The sequence below is a fragment of the Humulus lupulus genome, chromosome X, assembly GCF_963169125.1.
Source record: "Humulus lupulus chromosome X, drHumLupu1.1, whole genome shotgun sequence".
NCBI lineage: Eukaryota > Viridiplantae > Streptophyta > Magnoliopsida > Rosales > Cannabaceae > Humulus > Humulus lupulus.
Genome location: NC_084802.1, coordinates 131,406,843 through 131,427,816, shown reverse-complemented (window position 1 = coordinate 131,427,816; position 20,974 = coordinate 131,406,843). Strand labels below are relative to the sequence as shown.

The 20,974-nt window shown below is 32.9% G+C and overlaps 1 protein-coding gene across 7 annotated transcripts; it reads left to right on the top strand.

The window, feature by feature from the left end:
- The first annotated feature begins 5,401 nt into the window (after window positions 1-5,401).
- On the top strand, window positions 5,402-20,629 carry LOC133803256 (uncharacterized). 7 transcript variants are annotated; one of them, XR_009877846.1, is made up of 8 exons: window positions 5,408-5,581; window positions 5,908-5,933; window positions 7,108-7,232; window positions 7,360-7,444; window positions 7,555-7,616; window positions 12,691-12,781; window positions 12,868-13,112; window positions 13,197-14,541. XR_009877846.1 is itself a non-coding variant. In XM_062241228.1 (6 exons), the coding sequence occupies exons 1-3, from the start codon at window positions 9,150-9,152 to the stop codon at window positions 12,117-12,119; spliced, it is 2,817 nt and encodes a 938-aa protein (XP_062097212.1). In that variant the 5' UTR covers window positions 8,393-9,149; the 3' UTR covers window positions 12,120-12,781; window positions 12,868-13,112; window positions 13,197-13,517; window positions 13,751-14,541. The 7 variants fall into 7 exon arrangements, 3 of the variants coding, with proteins under 3 accessions (XP_062097212.1, XP_062097211.1, XP_062097210.1); XR_009877847.1 differs by lacking the exons at window positions 12,691-12,781; window positions 12,868-13,112; window positions 13,197-14,541 and adding exons at window positions 11,570-11,660; window positions 11,730-11,744 and having other exon boundaries at window positions 5,402-5,581; XR_009877849.1 differs by lacking the exons at window positions 12,691-12,781; window positions 12,868-13,112; window positions 13,197-14,541 and adding an exon at window positions 19,899-20,629 and having other exon boundaries at window positions 5,406-5,581.
- The last annotated feature ends 345 nt before the right edge of the window (window positions 20,630-20,974 follow it).

The following is a 20,974-nucleotide window of genomic DNA, read 5'->3' as shown; positions in this document are numbered from 1 at the left end:
AACTTGGTAATGGGCTACCTGCTTACATGGCGGTCTCCTTTTAATTTAATTAAATAATTAAAAAAATCATTATTTAAGATTCATTCAAAGATTCCATATCCTCATTCCTTCTTCATTCCTTCTCCATTCCTTTCATTCCTTGTTCTTTCCAGATTCATTCATTATGCATTAATGACTCATATCTTCCCAACTACAATTAGTTGGCTAATTAATAAAGCATATTTCGAATTTTATATATATTATATATATTTTTATACAAAATTTACTCATCTTAAAAAACTTGTTTATTAAAGAAGCTCCAATTTTTTAAAGTGTTTTCAAGTAAGTTTTCTATGTTATTTTCGAAAATCACTAGTAGATTTTCTATTTTTTTTTTTAAAAAAAATCCATCTTTTTTCTGTTATGTAGTATTTGAAATTCACATAGATGAGTAAATCTTATTTCTCTTGAAAAACTTGTTTAGTGAAAACCCACAAGAATTATTTTTTTGAAAGTGTTTGATGGAAAAACTCTAGATTTTTCATAGTGTTCTTTGTAAGATTTTCAATCGTTTTTGTGCTTTCTTTATTTTTATAAACAAATTATCATCTATTTCTCCAATTTCATATTTCTAAATTCACTACTAGAGGTTTTTTTTTTTTTTAAAATATCAACTTAGTTTCATTTGTCATGTAGAATTTGAAATTAAAAAAAAAAGACTAAATCTTATTTCTCTTGAAAACTTGTTTAGTAAAATCTCACAAGAACAATTTTTTTTTAAATATTTGATGAAAAAGCTCTAGATTTTCATAGTATTTCTTGCAAGATTTTCAATCATTTTTGTGCTTTCTTTATTTTTACAAACAATTTATCATCTATTTCACCAATTTCATATTTCGAAATTCACTACTAGATCTTTTTTTTTTTTTTTAAATTCCAAGTTAGTTTTATTTGTCATGTAGGATTTGAAATTCAAAAAAATGATTAAATATTATTTCTCTTGAAAAACTTGTCTAGTAAAATCTCACAAGAACAATTTTTTTTAAAAATGTTTTATGAAAAAACTCTAGATTTTTCATAGTTTTTGTTGCAAGATTTTCAATCATTCATGTGATTTCTTTATTTTTACATACAAATTATCATTTTTTTTCTCCCATTGTAAAATTTGAAATTATTCAAACTTCTTAGTTATCAACTATTAGGTTTATAAATTTACATTGAAGGTTATAGGGTTTTAAAAATTTCCTATTTTATAAAAGAAATTTTAAAACATTATTATTACAAATTATTTTGTAGTTCATTTTTCTTCAATAAACTAAAATTGTGAGGAATTTTAAAGTTTTGAAAATTTCATCATGTAAATTTTTCAAACATATTATTATTTTTCAAAAATATTTCTTACATAGTGATAATCTTCATCAATTTTTTTGTATAGAACTTCGTGATAGAATCAGAAATGGAATGGAGGATAGTAATTGAACACGAGTTGAAAGAGTTGAGAGATGAACTATACTCTATTAAACTGGATTTACAAGCCAAAGATAAAATTCCATGTAGATATGAGAAGAAGAAAAAATTGACATGTGAATCCATTAACGAAAAGGCCTCACAATCACTATTTTTAAAAAACCATGTTATTAGTCAAGATGATGTTGTGTTCTTTGAACATTTTAAACTCGGTAATACTTTAAGACCGAAAGATAGGGAAGTGTTAGAATACATTTTCTCAAACTCTGATCAATTGTAAGTTTTTCTATCTTAATGTATATATTTTTTGTCATTTTTTCAATATATTTTAATGTATATTATTGTATCTATCCTAGGGAAATTATAGTTGAAAGTGAGTCTAGTTTTCTACGACGGTCCGACTTCCGGTATCTTGGACCTAAAACGGAGTTGGAGACTGAGGTAATTCATTTGTATATATTAATAATTTTAGTATGACCGTTATAATTTTTTTTTTTGGTAAATGCAGATTGTTACTATGGTTTCTTCATTCTTGACTGAGGATGAGAGGTTGAAGAAGGGTAAAGAGTGTAAGAATTGGTATCTTCCTGCTCGAAATATGGTGAGTTTTTTGTTGTTTTTTTTTTTTTGTCAAAACATATTTCATGTTTGTGAAGTTAATTTTTTTTTTTTAATTATGACAATAGAAATACTTACTACCCGACTCCTACTCCAATTTACCACTACATCAAATTTGGAGGAAAATGCATTACTAAGAAAGATTTATGGGCTCCCTCGAACATTGCAATGAAGTATAATTCTAATGGTTTATGTTGAATATATTTTTAAGCATCTATTTATTATGTAATTTCTAACAACAATTATACTTGTAGATTTATATTCCTATGTTGCTTGTAAGACACTTCATTCTTGCACGGGTGATACTTAAAGAAAAAAAAGTAGAAGTTTGGGACTCACTTGCCGATGAAAAGAATCTTTTATTACAGTCATCTAAGATTGTTGATATTGTAAGTTTTTATTGGTTGAATATATTACTTTTTTATAAATTTTAAATTTATAAATTCTGATGTTAGAGTGCAAATGCAGCTACACAATCTAGATTTGTTCTTGGAGAATCAGATCAAAAGGAAACCTGGTAGTTTCAACTTTGCTAGTTTTGGTATAGTTCGTGGTAGAAATGTCCCTAGACAACAAAATTTGTACGATTGTGAAGTCTTTGTCATATTATTTATGATGAATAGTTGTAAGCTCGACTCGCGGTCTTTTGTGGTAAGTAGATTTCATACTAAGTTTTTTTTTTTTTAATTTTGTTCTGATCATACTATTCTTGAGTTTTTTTCACTATTGTAGTTCGACTCTAATGAAGAAAGGTGTCACATAGCTTCGTGGATTGCATGCTCAAATTTCAACAAGAATAGAGCAAAATTATTGAAAGATGTTCGAGAGTTCATTTCAAGTAGAGGAATATAGTACTAGGGACAATGATCTTTACCCTAATTTTGTTATTCTCAATCAAGTTGTGTAAAAGAAAGAAATTTGTATTATTATTTATCAATTTTGAGAAATTAGAAGATGATCAATATTTGGGAGAATTTGAATAGTTTACACTACAAGAAATATTGGTTTTAGAGGCGACTCTATTAGGGGCGACTATATGTCGCCCCTAATATTCTAGAATCAGGGGCGACACATCATTAGTCGCCCCTGATATTGGTATGAGTCGCCCCTGATATTTTGAAATTTTTGCCATTTGTGAAAATTATTAGGGGCGACACGTCGTCCCTAATATTCTAGTATCAGGGGCGACACATGATTAGTCGCCCCTGATATTGGTATGAGTCGCCCCTGATGTTTTGAAATTTTTGCCACTTGTGAAAATTATTAGGGGCGACTATATGTCACCCCTAATATTCTAGAATCAGGGGCGACACATCATTAGTTGCCCCTGATATTGGTATGAGCCACCCCTGATATTTTGAAATTTTTGCCATTTGTGAAAATTATTAGGGGCGACTATATGTCGCCCCTAATATTCTAGAATCAGGGGCGACACATCAGTAGTCGCCCCTGATATTGGTATGAGTCGCCCCTGATGTTTTGAATGTTTGTCACTTGTGAAAATTATTAGGGGCGACTATATGTCGCCCCTAATATTCTACAATCAGGGGCGACACATCATTAGTCGCCTCTGATATTGGTATGAGTCGCCCCTGATGTTTTGAAATTTTTGCCATTTGTTAAAATTATTATAGAATGGCCATCTAAACAAGATTTTACAAGATCCATGACATTCAAATAGAAAAATAGAAGCAATTTAATATAAGGGAATAAAAAAAAAAATTCACCAATGCATTCAAGATATCATGTCTAGGGTTTTGAAATAACCCCTAACTATAAAGAAAACTACTCCATAATCATATTTCATATTCATAAACATAAATATTCAATGAAAATAAAAGTGTTTTGAGAAGAATGAAAAACTAGATTGAAGAATATAGATGATGATGTTTTTTCCTCCTCCTCTGCTGCTCTAGCCTCTAAAAATCGCAATCCAAAGTTATGATAAAAGTTAACCCTAATCCCTTTTATAGCCCCCAATACTTACATTTAAAATTTAAATTTTAAAGAAAAATTTGTCGCACGGCCGCGGCCACGGGTCATATTCTGGGTCATGTTCGCGCGGAGGCCGCGACCAGGAGATCATGTTGGCCGCGGCCAATCACTACTACAATCTGGACATCAGGCATCGGTCATGGTAGGTCAGTTCTGCAGAAACCGACTTAATATATGTTCATAAGTCGGTATTCAAGGAACCGACCTATCATGTTAGTCAAAGAGAAGCATGGCAGGTCGGTTTTTAAGGAACCCACCTGCCATGCATAACATAAATTATCATTGATGATTTCTTGTCATAACATAAATTTTTTATGACTATATGTCGTTTTTAATCTTAACAAATAATTATTTGTGACTGAAAGTATTATACAGTAACAATTTTTCCTTGAGCAAAAATATATGTAGTCACAATAAATTATTATTTTTGTTGCTAATACTTTTAGCTACGGACTTTTAAATATATTTTTAGTCACAATTTTTATTGTAATCATGGAAACAATATTATTTATAGTGAAACTTACATATATGCCATCTTAAAATTTTAATTAAAGAGATAATTAATGTAATAATATAATTTCATATGTCATTCTACCTCGATCACTATCTTTTTCTACCAAAAAATTTACAGGATTTATACTCTTATTTGTTGGCAATTAAGTTTCAAAATTTTCCACATTCCCACATATTGTAAACTTTCATTCACAATTTCGATTGATTTATGCTACTCAAGATCAATATTAGTCGATCTACAACCCCCCAAAATGTGCTTTTCCCACTGTAATATCCTATATACCCCAAACCCCAAATCCTCCAAACACCAAACGAAAATTGGGTCTCACTATATCCTCTCAGACCCCAAACCCCAAACCCCAACCTTCTCTCCGTAAGTCTCTCCTCTGTAAGTCTCCCTCTCTCACACTCAGCCCTCTAGATCCGTTCGACCCCACTGAACTCAGCCTCTGCAAGAACTCAGCTCTCGGCTTTCTCTCCCTAACGACCCCACCGAACTCAGCTTCTGTAAGAACCAAGCGATCACACAGTCTCTTCCGATTTCTCTGAGGTAAACTAGGCAGCCAAATATTATGGAATTTTGAATTTCTCAGCCAAATTTGAATATGCGTTTGCGTTGTTGTGCTCAGATTTGTTCATTTGGTCGACTTTCTCTCTCTATGATCCATTCATATACATATACATATCTATATTTATTAATTAATGTTACATATATTATATTTTTTGAAATATAAATAAATTAATAAATTATTTGTAATTTCATTTTTATAAAAAAAAAATAGCATGACAAATTCGTCGTTATGCGCTTTTTCGGAGAGGCACCAATTATACGCGCCTTTTGCCAAATATTTTTTGTCAAAACCCCTTTTTTTCCCTCATATTTTCTCTACTCCTCAGAACCTTGCCGCCTCTAGCCTCTCTCTCTTCCAAATCTTCCTCCCTCTCAAATTTTCCCCCTTCGCCTCTATGTCTTCCAGTTATCACTCTCTCCTCCGCTCTCTCAAATGAGGTAAGATCCACAACTGTTTTTATTTTATTTGTTCTTATGTGACCCACGGCTCCTCTCTCTCACTCTCAGCGTCTTTCTCGTATATATCCTCACCTGAATAGCTTTTTCCTATACATATAAATATATATATATATATATATAGGTTTATTTGTTTTGTTGAAAAAGTTTTAATTTTCCCCCTTCTCTTGCATCTCCTGTCGCGCTCTCTATTTCAGGTGATACACACATATATATATATAGTTTTCCTCTGCTCTCTTTCTCATTTATATTTGTTTTGTTTTATTCTTTTCTTTTTTGTTGAAAATGTTTTGATTTTTTCCTTGCAGGTCCCGCCGCCCTCTCTTTATATGAGGTAATATATATAAAAATGTATATGTTGTTTTTTTTTTGCTTTGATTTTATTGAATAGATCTAAATTTACTAAAAATTATGTAAGATTATTAGATTGTATATAAAAGTTTTGGGAATGAATTTGTGATTGGATATTTTTTTTCTGTTATTGGAGATTGAGTTCTTACATATTATTATGCAGATAATTATGATTTTTTTTTGGGTCTCATTTCACTCTAAAAATATTCTGGGTTTGTGTCTATTTTTATATATTTGGGTTTTCTATAAGTTTCTTTATGTAAAACTTGCAGATTGGAAACCTGAAATAGATTTTTATATTATGTTCTTAGTCTTGTTGTTGGCATAGTAGAAATATTGTTGTATGTATGTATTTATCTTTACATTATATTTTGTATTGAGCATAAGTGAAATAAAGAGGTGCGCATTGCATTGACCATAAGTGATGTAAAAGAGATTCTTACTTTGATTATTTGCATGTTATTTCTCTTTGCTTACATAATTTGCTGATCTATTCTAGTATATATATATATGTATGTATATAAAGATATAGTAAGTGTACCTTGAGATTATAAATGATAGGACTGGACTCCACTATTTCCCACACTCCATGTGACTAGAATAATGCTTATATGTGTATGGGCGTGTGTGTATACATACACAATATATATAAATATATATCTTCTTAATAAGCAAGTTGTGAACACCAGACCATAGTATAGTATTAGATTTGGTGTCTTGTTAAGCTTTGTTCAGTAATCAAAGCTATCACATGCTGACCTTTTCAGTGTTGCACACACACCTTACGTTAAATTCGGCAAAGGAGCTTTTTTTTCTTTCATAAACCTCCTCTTTTTTTGTTGTCAGAACATTGTAATGCTTGGTAATTGTATAAGATGCCCAAATAATGTTGTGACATTACTGATGAAATAAAGTAGAGAATGTGCACCCTGATCAGCATGTGCATGAATGAGCATTTTCTGGTCTAAATAATTCACTTGTGGAAAGAAGAAAGAAAAAGCTACTACAATTATAAGAAGTATTAACAGTACATAATGAGCTCATAACTTACTAATCCAGAGTGTTTTTTTGAACTAAAATTTGGATAGAATGAATGAACTTATCCAAATTGATACCTTTTTAATTACTAAAAATAAGGATTTTTGGTTGATTTTCAGTCCACAGGTTCTTTTTTTCATGACAAGAGTATCACACTGGGAAGTCGTATATGAGTTAATAGTATTCTAGAGCTGTCCAGAAGATCAATCAGAGGAAGAAAAAGTGAACCTTCTAAAGAAAATAAGTGAGTGGTTAATTAAATATAGTTAGTGAAAATAAGTGACTTTTTGTTAAAAGAAATTGGATTTTGATTTTTTTTGCTTTTAGACATTATTGATGTTTTTGAGAGTTATATTCTTATTTATGTATAGAGTACTCTCGATCTCTCTGTCGTCGCACCCTCACCTCACCCTCACTCTCGGTCTGCTCTCCGATCTCTCAGACGCCGAAGTCCAGGTAAGCTGAAACCCAACTCAGAATATATATATATAGTTGCTTTTTTATATATATATATTAAGTTGATTTAATTTTGTTTAAATTTAATTATTTGGGTTGATTTTGTGTAGAAATTGAAGGAGTATCTCTTGGAAATTCGGTCACTAGTATAATATAATTTTGTGGCATCAAGGTATTTATTTTTTAATTATGTTATTGGTTTAATTAATATAATTAATATGTGAATGTGTGTACAAAGTGAGATGTGTTTAGTGATATATTTATATATGTGTATAAAATTGTAGTATGTGTTAGTATTTAAATTTGATTAATAATATGTATATTGTGAATGTTCTGAGTGTTTTTTGTAGGGTTTTAAATTTTTGGGATATGTTATAATAGAAATGTTATGCTGTCAAAATTTTGGTAGAGTTAGAGAACTAAATAAATAATAATATAATAAATTAGACATTAAATACTTAGAATTAACAAAATAAATTAAAGAATAATTTAAAATATTACATAAATAATTTAATTTAATATTAACAATTTAATAATTTTAAAATAAAGTGAAAAATTATAATTTAATATTAACAAATTTAGTAATTTAAAAATAAATTAAAAGTTAGATAAATAATTTCAAAATAAATTAAAAAATTATAATTTAATTTAATATTAACAAATTTAGTAATTTAAAAATAAATTAAAAGTTAGATAAATAAATTAAAAGTTAGATAAATAATTTCAAAATAAATTACAAATTTAGATAAATGAATTAAAAAATTATAATTTTATTTAATATTAAATTAGTAATTAAAAAATTAGATAAATAATTTCAAAATAAATTAAAATTTTAGATAAATGAATTAAAAAATTATAATTTAATTTAATATTAACAAATTTAGTAATTTAAAAATAAATTAAAAGTTAGATAAATAATTTCAAAATAAATTACAAAATTATAATTTAATATCATAAGATTTTATAAGACATCATAAAACATCTAGTGTTAAAATATATTTCTTTATTTGTTGCTTTTCTTTGGTGATAAAATTTGATCACCAAAGATTGGATAGACGTTTTATATATTATCACCTAGTGATAATGTTTTATTAATTATTTTCAATCACGAAAAGCCTTAGACCCGTTCGGTGAAGCTGAGTTAGTAAGAACTCTTAAATATGCTTCTCCGAATTATCCAGGACAGTATGTGTCCGCATGGATAGTTTGGATTTGTTGTGTACCTATAATTTGATCTAGTACTCATTTTATTGTTTCGTTAATAGAGATTTCAATATGTGTCTCCTTATTTGTTCTCGTAAGTGGGCAAACTTAATTTTAGTCTGCCCACTTATGAGTACTATAAGGAGGTGTTGCCGAAATTTTTACATAAACAAAAAAATTTTAAGAGTGTAGATTAAATTATATGTATATTACAAATCTGAATGGGATAGGTTCTTTACCCTTATAGAAGTGGAGTGAAAATGTGGATTAGGGCACACACACATAGTCAATAAGTTTTAATTATTGTTTATTCTTGTATCGTAGATGCCGTTCGATAAGAGTTGGACGGCATTAAGGAAGCGTAACTGTGATGCTTATTGGAACGGTCTCCAAGCCTTCTTGAGAATGGCAAAAGAACACGTAGACTGCGACGGGAGAATTTAATGCCCGTGTGTGAGGTGCCTGAATGTTAAACCACAAACTATAGATACAGTGGAGGCTCATGTCTTTGACAAAGGGTTTTCAACAGAGTTATCAAAAGTGGGTTTACCACGGTGAGGTGGAAGCTAGTGTCGCCAATGAGGTAGTTGAGGAGAATGAAGATGTAGACGAGATGGTTGACGTCGTTGATGATTTCCTCTTACCGACAAATGCAGAGGAAGCAGATGGTGTGTCTGGCGGTCGAATGGGACAGTATTATGACGAGTTGTTCGACGAGATTGAAGCTGAGTTGTATTCGGGTTGTGATTGGATATCATCCTTAAACTTTTTGGCGAAGTTGATGCATTTGAAAGTTAGAGGGAAGTGGCCAAATAACTCTTTCGATGAATTGTTGAAGTTACTAAAATTTGCATTTCCGAAAGATAATAAAATTCCCCCAACACACTATGAGGCGAAAAAGAAGCTGAGTAAGTTAGGGTTGGGATATCAATCAATCCATGTGTGTAAATATGATTGTTCCTTATTTTATAATGAGCATGCAAGCAAAGATTCATGTCATGTGTGTGGGAGTAGCCGATGGGTCAATGAAAAGAAGAAGGGGAAAAAGGTTCCACACAAGGTGATGCGTTACTTTCCGTTGACTCCCAGATTAAAGCGAATGTACAGTTCAAGACATACAGCTAATGACATGTTATGGCATCATACTGGGAGATCAATAGAAGATGGGGTGATGCGTCATCCGGTTGACGGGTTTGCATGGAAAGACTTTGATGCCACCCATCCTGATTTTGTAAAAGATCCTAGAAATGTTCATCTAGGCTTGGCTGCTGATGGGTTTAATCCTTTTGGCAACATGAGCTTATCATATAGCATGTGGCCTGTGATTTTGACGAATTACAATCTCCCCCCTTGGCTATGCATGAAGGAAGAGTATTTTATGCTAACTCTGCTTATTCCTGGGCCAAAATCACCGGGTAAAGACATGGATGTATTTCTAAGACCTTTGGTGGATGAGTTAAGACAATTGTGGATTAACGGGGTCGACACAAGAGATGGCACAAGGAATGAATTGTTCAAGATGCGTGCAGCCCTTCTGTGGACAATTAACGATTTCCCTGCTCGTAGTAGCTTGTCTAGTTGGAGCGGGCAAGGGTATAAAGCATGTCCAACGTGCAATGAAGACACCACTTCCATTCGAGTGATTGGTAAGACATCGTATGTCGGTCATAGGCGATTCTTGAGGAGTAATCATAAGTATAGAAGGGACAAAGAATTTGATGGCAAAGTTGAGAAAAGAAATCCTCCACAACAGTTTACTTGTCAACAAGTTTTAGATCAAGTCAATGCTTTACCGCTTCAAGTGTCTGGTAAACATGACAGATTTGGGGGGGTGAAGTGCAAGCGAAGTGCAGGGGAAAGTAATTGGAGGAAAAAAATTATTTTCTATGAACTTGATTACTGGAGTTCAAATCAGTTAAAACACAACCTAGATGTGATGCATGTTGAGAAGAATGTGTGCGACAGCATTCTTGGGACTTTGTTAGATAATGATAAATCTAAGGACACCACTAATGCAAGACATGATTTAAAGAATATGGGGGTTAGGGAATCGTTGTGGATTTACGAGGATGCCAATAAAAGGTTAATGAAACCGCATGCTCCATACGTGTTCACTTTTGAACAGAGGCGAGATTTTTGTCAATTTTTGAAAGGAGTGAAGTTGCCTGATGGTTTTTGTTCTAATCTAAAGAAAAAAGTCACAGACAATGACTCAAACATTGTTGGGTTGAAGTCCCATGATTGTCATGTGATAATGCAACGATTACTTGCAGTAGGTGTTCGCAAGTTTTTACCAGAATCTATATCCACTACCATCACTGAATTGTGTAATTTGTTCAAACAATTGTGCTCTAGGACACTGAACGTTTCTGATATGGAGAAAGCTAAGGATGACTTGATTGTTATTTTATGCAAGATGGAGTTGATTTTCCCTCCAGCATTCTTTGACATAATGATCCATCTGGTTTTGCACTTGCCTGATGAAGTAATATTGGGAGGACCTGTATTTATGAGGTGGATGTATTCTTTTGAAAGATACATGAAAAAATTAAAAAACTATGTCAGGAATAAAGCTCGTCCTGAAGGATCTATAGCAGAAGGATATGTTGCAGATGAGGCTTTGACATTTTGTTCAATGTATTTCAAAGGTGTGGAAACAAAATTTAATCAGCCTAATCGTAACGAAGATGCACCGTATGTGAATCGACACCTCACAGTGTTTGAATCTCAATGTCGTCCTCTTAGTAAGGGAATTCCCGTGCCCCTCGATGAAAATACTCGGAATAAAGCTGAGTGGTTCATATTGGATAATTCTCCAGAAACTGAAGTGTATTTAGAGTTAGTACATAATTAATATTCATTTTATTCTTTGTTCAATCTATTCCTTAATTAACAATATTGACATTGTTAATTAATTAACAGGGAACACCTAACTGAGGTGCAACAAAGAGATATGGCTGCCAATCATAAATTGATACATAAGAAAGAGTTTCGTTCATGGTTTCATAAGAAGGTAACTTGTACTTAGCAAATTGCATACTACAAATTACATTCTCATTCTAATATATTTCTTTATTATTAGATATATGACTTGCACCAGCTTGGGTCATTAGAGGATGCTGATGAATTACTAGCTTTAGCATCTGGGTCAGATCTATTAGCTTACTCCTACCAAGCATGTATAGTGAACGAAGTTCGATTTGTCTCATACAATCGAGATCAGAATCAAATTACACAAAATAGTGGAGTGTGTGTTGCTGGAACAGAAGGTTTTAACTATTACGGGCAACTTGAAGAAATACTCCAGCTGTCTTTTACTGGTTCTTATTCGGTGGTATTATTTATATGTAAATGGTTCAATATAAATCCGAAAAAAAAGAAAACCATCACTGTAAATAATATTACTAGTATCAATGTTAGCGGTGAATGGTATAAAGATGAACCGTTCATACTAGCTAGTCAAGCAAAATAAGTATTATACATCGATGATCTCGTTAGAGGACGAGATTGGAAAGTTGTCCAAGAAGTGAATCATCGGCAAGTTTGGGACTTTCCAGATGCTTCAGATATGATTGCTGATGTTGATGTTGTACATGACACCAACTCATCGAATTTTGTTTTGACTGTGGATCTCGGAGAGTTGGTTGTTCAGCAATCTGATGTACCAGCGACTCAAGTGAACACGGCCCATCGACCTTCTTTAGTTGTTCAAGAAGATGATGGATTTATTAATGACAATGAAGATGATATGGCAGACAGTGTAGAAGAAGCAGAAGATGAGGATGAATTAATTGTCGACCTTAGTGATGATAATACTGATGATGTGTGCCCGATAGATGTTGATGTAATTAGTGAGGATAGTGACTATTCTACTTAGTTTTATATCTAGTGTTCAATGTATTATACATATTGAGAAATAAAAAGTTCGTTTCCAAATAGCATGTTTCAAATTACCTAATCAATTGAAATAATACTCAATAAATTAATTATAAATAATAATTAAATATTAAAATAGATAGGTTAAATTACTTTCGTGTTAGTAGATGTCAGCAGATGTGGCTAGAGCTCACGGTGGAGACGTTGGCGGTGATCCTTCACCGAATCCTACTAGGATCCCGACTACATGCGACTCAGGTAATTTTTTTGTTATTTTATTTACTCACATATGTTTATCATGTATATACTAATATTCTATGTATTATTAATTAAAAAAAATATAGGAATCCCAACTGAGAGAAAGGGTCGTGGCGCAGCTATTGGAAAAGATCTAGAGGAGAGGCAGCGTAAAAATGGAAAACCACTGGAAGTAACGTTTTGCCCACGAACGTACAAGGTTGTTGGGGGCGAGCACGCTACTTTTGTCCGCCTTGTGGGAACCCAAATTAAAACGAAAGTTCCCGGACATTACGGTTCATGGGAATTAGTGCCTAAACAATACAAGGATCAGGTCCTTGGCATAATTCAGGTAAAAATAGTATTAAATATATTTTTTTAAAATTTGTCTTTAATATAGTACATATATTATTAATATGTTTAATTTTCAATTTAGTATTATTATCAAATAGCGGGTCGCGAGGATTCCTTAAAGTGTTTAGATGGTATCGATCGTGAGATGAAGGACCGATACCGTAATAGGAAAACACTAAGACATGAACACTTTGAGAAACACTACAATGGACCAGAGGATTGGGATAAGGTTCTAAACAACCCAACCAATGATGTTAACAAGGAGGAGTGGAAGTAGATCTGTCAGTTATTTACAAGTCCACAATTTATTGCGCGCTCCATAAAGAATAAGGAAAATCGGAAGAAACAAAAGTATTCTACAACGCAGGGTACAAAATCGCTGGCAGCCGTCCGTTTTGAAAAAGTAAGTAAAAGATAAAATATTATCAACATTATGTTCTTTTAAAATATATGTTCTCTAACATTTTTTAGACGAACCCGGACCTCATTGAGTCATGGAAGGATTATCATTGGAAGAAATCAACAAATGATTTCGTGAACGATGATGCTCGCCAAGATTATGCAAGTTTGAATTATATTTTTTAATATTAATAGAGTTATATTTAATGTTAGTGTCTAACATTTTTTTGAAAACAGGAAAAACTGAAAGCTGATTTTGAGTTACAAACTCAACAAACATCAACTGATGCTTCTAATAATGATAGTCCGACATCAGTTGATCAGGTGGAGGTGCTACAAAAAGTGTTAGGCCAAAGGCGTGGACATGTGCGAGGAGTGGGCCGCAAATTGAAGGGGTCGGGGTCGAGGTCATCATCTACCCAACACTCTCACTCCAGCGAGTCTCAAGTTCCTCCTCATCATTCAAGAGAATATATAGAAAAATTGGAGAATAATCTACAGAAATTGTCTGATCAAATTAATTTCTTAACTCAATATTTTGTACCTTCAGTTCGTCCACCAAACGTTCAGATGCCGCCTGTGCCTGATAGTGATCATATTTCTAGGGCTTCGTCCTCTCAACCTCCAGCTCCAACTCATCCTTCTATGTACGGGGCAGCGCCGTCTCAACATATGGTACCTCCATATATGTAAGGAGCAACACCTTATCCGTGTCCGATTCCACCGTCCTCCCAGCCATCGTATCCCTACATGTATGGAGCTGGATCGTCCACATTACCTCCCCAATATCCTTGGCCGATGCCGCCACCGCAGCAATCACAACCCCAGCCACCGCAACAACCACAACAAGAAGACAATAGGGAGGAGGACGAGACAGTTGATTTAGGAGACTAGGTTTATTTTATTACTAATTATTGTTAAATTTTATGAACAATATGAATATTTGCTATGTTAATGTATTATGAATATGTACAATTGTTATTTTAATAAACTTATTTGAATATTTAATATAATATTTTCATTTTTAATATATTTGTTTTCAATTATCTAAATTTTAAATAATAATTTCGATAAATAATTATTTAAAATTATATTTATTTAATTAATTTTATTATTTTTTTTATAAAAAAAATAGTATTAGGGGCGACATTGTCGCCCTTGATAATATGCTACGAGTACAGTATTATGGCAACAGAGTATAGTATTAGGGGCGACGTGTCGCCCCTGATAATTTTTAATATGCCACGAGTATAGTATTAGGGGCGACAAAGTATAGTATTATGGGCGACGTGTCGCCTCTGATAATTTTTAATATGCCACGAGTATAGTATTAGGGGCGACAGAGTATAGTATGAGGGGCGACACGTCGCCCCTGATACTTAATCATTAGGGGCGACATTGTTGCCCCTGATAATATGCCACGAGTATAGTATTAGGGGCGACATAGTATAGTATTAGGGCCACACGTCGCCCCTAAAAATTAAGTATTAGGGGCGACTAATAGAGTATTAGGGGCGACATATCGAAAAAAATAATTCAAAATTTTCAAAATTTTGGGGCGACATTTCAACTTTTAGGGGTGACTGTGTCGCCCCTGATATTTGAATATCAGGAGCGACCCTAGAGTCGCCCCTAATGTACCCTTCAGGGACATTTTTCCACGGGCGACTAATCAGGGGCGACTTTTCGGGTTATTAGGGGCGACATGCGTCGCCCCTAAAACTCATTTTTGTTGTAGTGTTATTTCTGAATTAATTATTTATTAACAAGATTAAAACACAATTTAAATTTTATCATTTTCACAATCAGCGTTAATGTTTATTGGAAGTTTCAAATGGTAGTTGTAGACATTAATATCATATTTATTAAATAAAAACTATTATGTGTTACACCCAGATTTTGAGCCATAAAGATTGTGACCTCGAAAGATGGATTCGTAATAAATGAACTCGTAAAGTCTGGAACATGTCCGAAATCTAAGCATCGAGCCGGCGAAGCAGAGACGACTTAGAAGATGATAGCCTCGAAGATCCTCACAAGCTCGAAAGACAGACCCCGAGGTACGTCTATTCTTGGGATGGCCTCGGATCAGGGCTCCGAGCCTAACGCGTGTATGAGCTCGAAGTCATGTAGCCTCGGGAAGATGTTATAGCTCGAAAGTCAATAAGAAACCTGGGTGAATAGGGCCTTGGTGATATAGGATAATAACTTCGAATATCCTAATGAGTCATTTATAAGAGACGCGGTCTACATTGATTACTATAAATCCCCTATAATCAAGGGATATTATTTAATCAGTTATACGCCCCCTGATCTTCAGGGGACGTTTCCTTGTATATAGGATTGCTGGCTTTTAATGCCATTTAATTTATTTGCATATACAGAATAACTTCCCGAAATATGTGGGATAGTATTCTGAAATCTTCTCTATAAATAGAGAGGTCATGCACCATTGTAAGGGACTGAATTTTTGTGATCTTGAGAGAAAACTCTGGAGAATTCATCCTAAGTTGTAGTGCACCAAAATTTTCAGAGATCATCTTAAGTTGTAGTGCACCAAATTTTTTTTTTTGATTATTTAAATTTTTGTGAATTATTATTATTATTTTTTATTTAAATGTTAAGTGTGATGAATTGTCTTATTTAAATGTTGTTGTTTTATTTAGTTGTTGTTTGTTTTATTTGATTGTTTATTATTTTATTTAATTGTTAGAATTGTTTGGTATAATCTTTTGAATTTAAATTTGTTAATTATTTGTTTGGTTAATTAATTTAATAAGCGAATAATTGTGTAACATGTTTATTTTACTATTAGCGTTACATTTTAAATAAGTGTGACAATTGATGTGATTATGTGAGATTTGGTTGAATGCACTAAGGTGCATGGTAGATAGTGATGCACTCTAGTGTTTTAGTGTGTGCTAGTACATGGTAATGAGGTGCACATGTGTAGATTTTCTACACACTCTTTCCTTTATGGGATTTATTTTAGTTAATAAAAAAAAACAAATAAATAAATAAAGGAAATGGCTAGTGTGGACGTGTAGTGTGTCGTGTATAGTGGGAAAATGATTATTTCTTTTTAAGTAATAAAATCAAAATTTGAAGACACTAGTTATTTTGGGATAGGAATGTGATCACCCTTTATTATTTTATATCTATTATAATAAAAGAAAAATGAAAGGGAATTAAAGGAAAATGGGGAAGAAAGGAAACTTACCCTTTCCTCTTGATAGTGGCTTTATGGGAATGAGAATTTAAAAAGAGGATTAAGAAGAGATTAGGCCATTTGGCCGTGACCTAGAGAGGAGATAGAGAGAGAGGGAGGCGAGCTAGAGAGAGGGAAAGCAAGGGCTGCCATATTTTTCTAGAGAAGAAGAAGAAGAAAAGAAAGAGAAGGAGAAGAAGAAGAGGGTTTCAAACCCTAGGTAAGAATCTATCAACTAGTGTTTCACATATGTGCATTTGGATCTTCTCCTCTTCTCTAATCTAAGGTTAATTTTGTGGTTTCTTTCTTTGGGTATATGGTGTTTGGAAATCCTCTATAGGTGACAAGGTTTTCTTGCTAAAGTGTTCTTGATTTTACAATCAAGAGAGGTAATGGTCTTTCTTAGCCTATATATTGGTTTTGATGGGTTTATCTTTGAGGTTTTTGATGGTGATGCTAATGGTTGATTATTGTAGGATTGATGATTATGACTTGTATATTTTTGAGAATATGATTTGTTTAAAAAGGGTTCATGGGTGTGATTGAGGGAATGGATTTGATAGGGTTTATAATGAGGATATATGTTGTGTTTATATTGCTATGGTTATCTTTGTAATCTTTGATTTATGTAAATGGTAAATGATGATTTTAGAAAAATATGATAAGAATTATGTTAGGGTTTTTGTAAAGGCATGTTCATGAGATATGGTGTTATGAATTTATGTATGCTATTGCCATGGTTGTTGTTGTTGGATTTCATGTGTAGATTCAATGGAATAGAAAATTGGTTTTATAAGATTTCATGTGAATATGTTAGTAATATTAGAATCATGTATATAATAAGAGTATGATGAGATTTTGGACATGTATGATTTTATGTGAAATTTTTGGAATAAAAGATGAGTTTCATGAGGAATTAAGCTTGCTGTTTTTTTGTAAATAATTGGGTAAAAGTTGATAAAAAGATGATTTGCATGCATAAGTAATGTCCTTGATGTTATGTTAATTATATGAAATTAAAAAGGGGATTTTAAGTCTCATTAAAATGATATTTTACTCAAATAATTACCTACAGAATTTTTATTGAATTTTTGTGAAAATATGAGCTTTTAAATTGAATATGGTGATTTTTAATGATAAAAATAGTTGCTGGAATTTTTGTAAGAAAAATATGAAGTGAGTTTCACTAAAATGAATGTGATGAGTTTTTGGAATAAATTATTTTTCCTAAGTTATGGTAATATTGAAAAATGGTATTTTTAATGGTATGAATGCATATTTTGATAAGTTATTATTTTTCCTTTGTTTTGATTGAGAAAAATATTTAGATTCTATTTATTTGTGATTTTTGAATAAAATAAATGGTGGCTGAAAGTTTGTTTTAAAAAGGTTAAAAATTGTTATCTAATTGTCACATATGGATTTTTGTTACATAAAACTAAGTCTTAAATAATTTAAATAAAAATATATTTTCCACACTTAAAAATATATTTTCCCACATCATTTATGTAACACAATGATAAAATTTATTTTTCTAAAGAAACATATTAAAAAAAATAGGCATTTTAATTAAATCCAAGCTTTTTGGTTAATTCTTTGTAATTTGAGATTAATGAACGAAATTTGTCACATATTTTATTTTTGAGCTAAAATAAAATAATGTTTTGAGAAATTTAATCAACTTAGAAATTTTAAGAAAAATAAAGCATATAATATGTCTATTGATTTTAAAATAATAAAAGTAAGAAATGTAGAATTATCGTTTTTGAAAACGTCTCTATTACGCAATGTTCCCACGTATGCATGTTACATGCAAATCCACTTTTACGTCCAAAATTATGTTTATTATTCAACTATGTGGTTTTTATAAAACAATCATGCTAGTAAAATGGGTAAAACGAGCATTATTCTTTTATAGCGATAATTGCATGTTTTGTGTAACTGTTATTACGTGTGCATGGCCCATGCACACATGAGTTGTGTGGAAGGGCAAAATAGTAATTTTATGAACCTAAGAAATGTTATTTTGATTATGATATAGGCTCGTTGAAAGATTGTGAAATTTCTTAGCTTGGACCTGAGGTAAAGAAGTTAGATAGATTCTATGATTTTATGCTATGAATGGTAAGACTGTTGTATGAATGAATTGTTATGAATTATGAATGCCTTAACGTGATGATATGTTGAATGTGATATGTGTATGGATGTTAGATACATCAAACCAGTTACGATGTCAGATACATCAAACAGAATACGACGTTAGATACATCAAACAGATTTCGATGTCAGATACATCGAACGAGTTACTAAGGACATTGAGACGTAACTCCTAGGGCGGACGCGCCGAGGTTATTCAAGGACCAGAGATCTCCTGTTTACCTCATAGGGTGACATGGATAACTAGCGATCCATGCTCATCATGTATGCTGTATGTTTGTGATATGATGATATGTCACGATTATGTTATGATATGATGATATGTCACGATTATGTTATGATATGATGATATGTTACGATTATGTTATGATATGATGATATGTTACGATTATGTTATGATATACCATGATGTTTTAGATGAACGTTAGTGTTTGTTTTTGTTGTATTCTTACTTGCTTATTTGTTTGTACTTCCTTACTGGGCTTTTAGCTCACCCCCTTACTTTCCTTCCAGGTAGCAAATAAGATTTCTTTATGGCACGCGTGGTGACGTGAGGAGTTCTTTCATCATGGGGTGTATGGCGTGGGGTAATCCTATGGACGGAAAAACGATCAACGTAGAACGCCATTTAAATTATGTTTTGTTTTTAAGAGACTTTCCTAAATTATCAGTGGGACTCAGTTATTTAATTTTTGGTTTCTTTGAACTTTGCATAAAAATCTATGTTTTATTTTAAAACTTGTGGCGCCAACTTGCATGGTTTTAAACAAGTCCCCCTGAGACTTTGATAATGAATGGTATTCTTTTATAAACTATGTTATGCGAATGTTTTGTAAGTATTAGTCTAGGGCGTTCTTTACAAATGGTATCAGAGATGGTCGTCCATGTTTTCCAAGGACCCCCCCCCCCCATACACGCTAAAGATGGGAAAATCTCACTTCACCGCGTCGTAAGTATTTGCTTATGTGTTATTGCTTGCTTCTATTTTATTTAATTTTTTTTATTGTTAAACTGCTGTAGTAAATATGCCTCCTGTGTTAAGAACAACAAAGAAACAATTGTTTAAGGAGATCCGTGCGATTCCTAAAGTCGAGCTTGACGAGTATCTTGATGATTGGCGCATGGCGGTTTTAAAGAGGACGAGGGAGGTATGCGATCGTATACAAAGAATGATGAATAAGAGAGGAGCCTTGCTTTGGCCCATAGAACACTTCTGGGTAATGAGTGAAGCTTTGTCGTTGTACCCAGAGGCTCTTCGACAGTTACATCAATCATGGAATAACGTTGTGCTAGATGACATGAAGTTTAGCACCATGGAATTTACGATTCGCGACTTTCTGGCAAGATATGATCTTAGTCGTCTGGAGTGGGTGCTAGTAAAGACCGATGATGGCGAAATAGAGGAGCGTATAGAGACGGTGCATGACGTGGAAGGAGAAATGGCAGTTAAGGAAGTACTGCGAGCCATACCGCGTCTGACCGCGAGGATGGAGATTATGGCAAGCACGCCTGACTATTACCACATTCCGGAGGACATTTTCAACTATGATTCAGGGGACGAGTCCACCATCGAGGACTAGAGTCCATTTCGTGATCGTCGCTTGGGGATGCCAATAAATAAGATGGATTAGTAATAATTTTCTAAGACTTTAAGGAAATATGTTTTGGTTAATTAAACACTTTTTGGGATTGTTTAATTTTGGAATATTTTAAACATTTTTTAATACTATGGATATTTCATTGCAAATTTAATGGTGTGATGTGAATGCATGATTTACAAATATCCATCGATATGCAAAGTTCCTTCCTTATGATTTTTCCCTGTGATTGCCTTAGAACTTCATCATGTCAACCAGAGGAAGAGGAGGAAGGGGAAGAGGTAGAGGCAGAGGAAAGGGTGCCTCCACAAGGTCTGAAACTACGGCCATCCCTGATGTTGAAGTGCCAACTGTTCAACCTGCAGCTCCAGCAATGCCAACTGTGGACCTGGCTGCAGAGGTGGCAAGGTTAAGAGAAGAGTTGAGACTAAGAGATGAGGAGCTAGCGCAAGCTAGACAAGCACCACAGACATCTCAAACGCACCCTATACCTCAAGT

Excerpts from the sequence above, each read along its gene's own strand:
- LOC133803256 (XM_062241228.1), top strand. The coding sequence starts at position 9,150 with ATGTCTTTGACAAAGGGTTTTCAACAGAGTTATCAAAAGTGGGTTTAC. Across the intron at positions 11,486-11,569 it reads GAAACTGAAGTGTATTTAGA|GGAACACCTAACTGAGGTGC; the intron begins GTTAGTACATAA and ends ATTAATTAACAG. Across the intron at positions 11,661-11,729 it reads GTTCATGGTTTCATAAGAAG|ATATATGACTTGCACCAGCT; the intron begins GTAACTTGTACT and ends CTTTATTATTAG.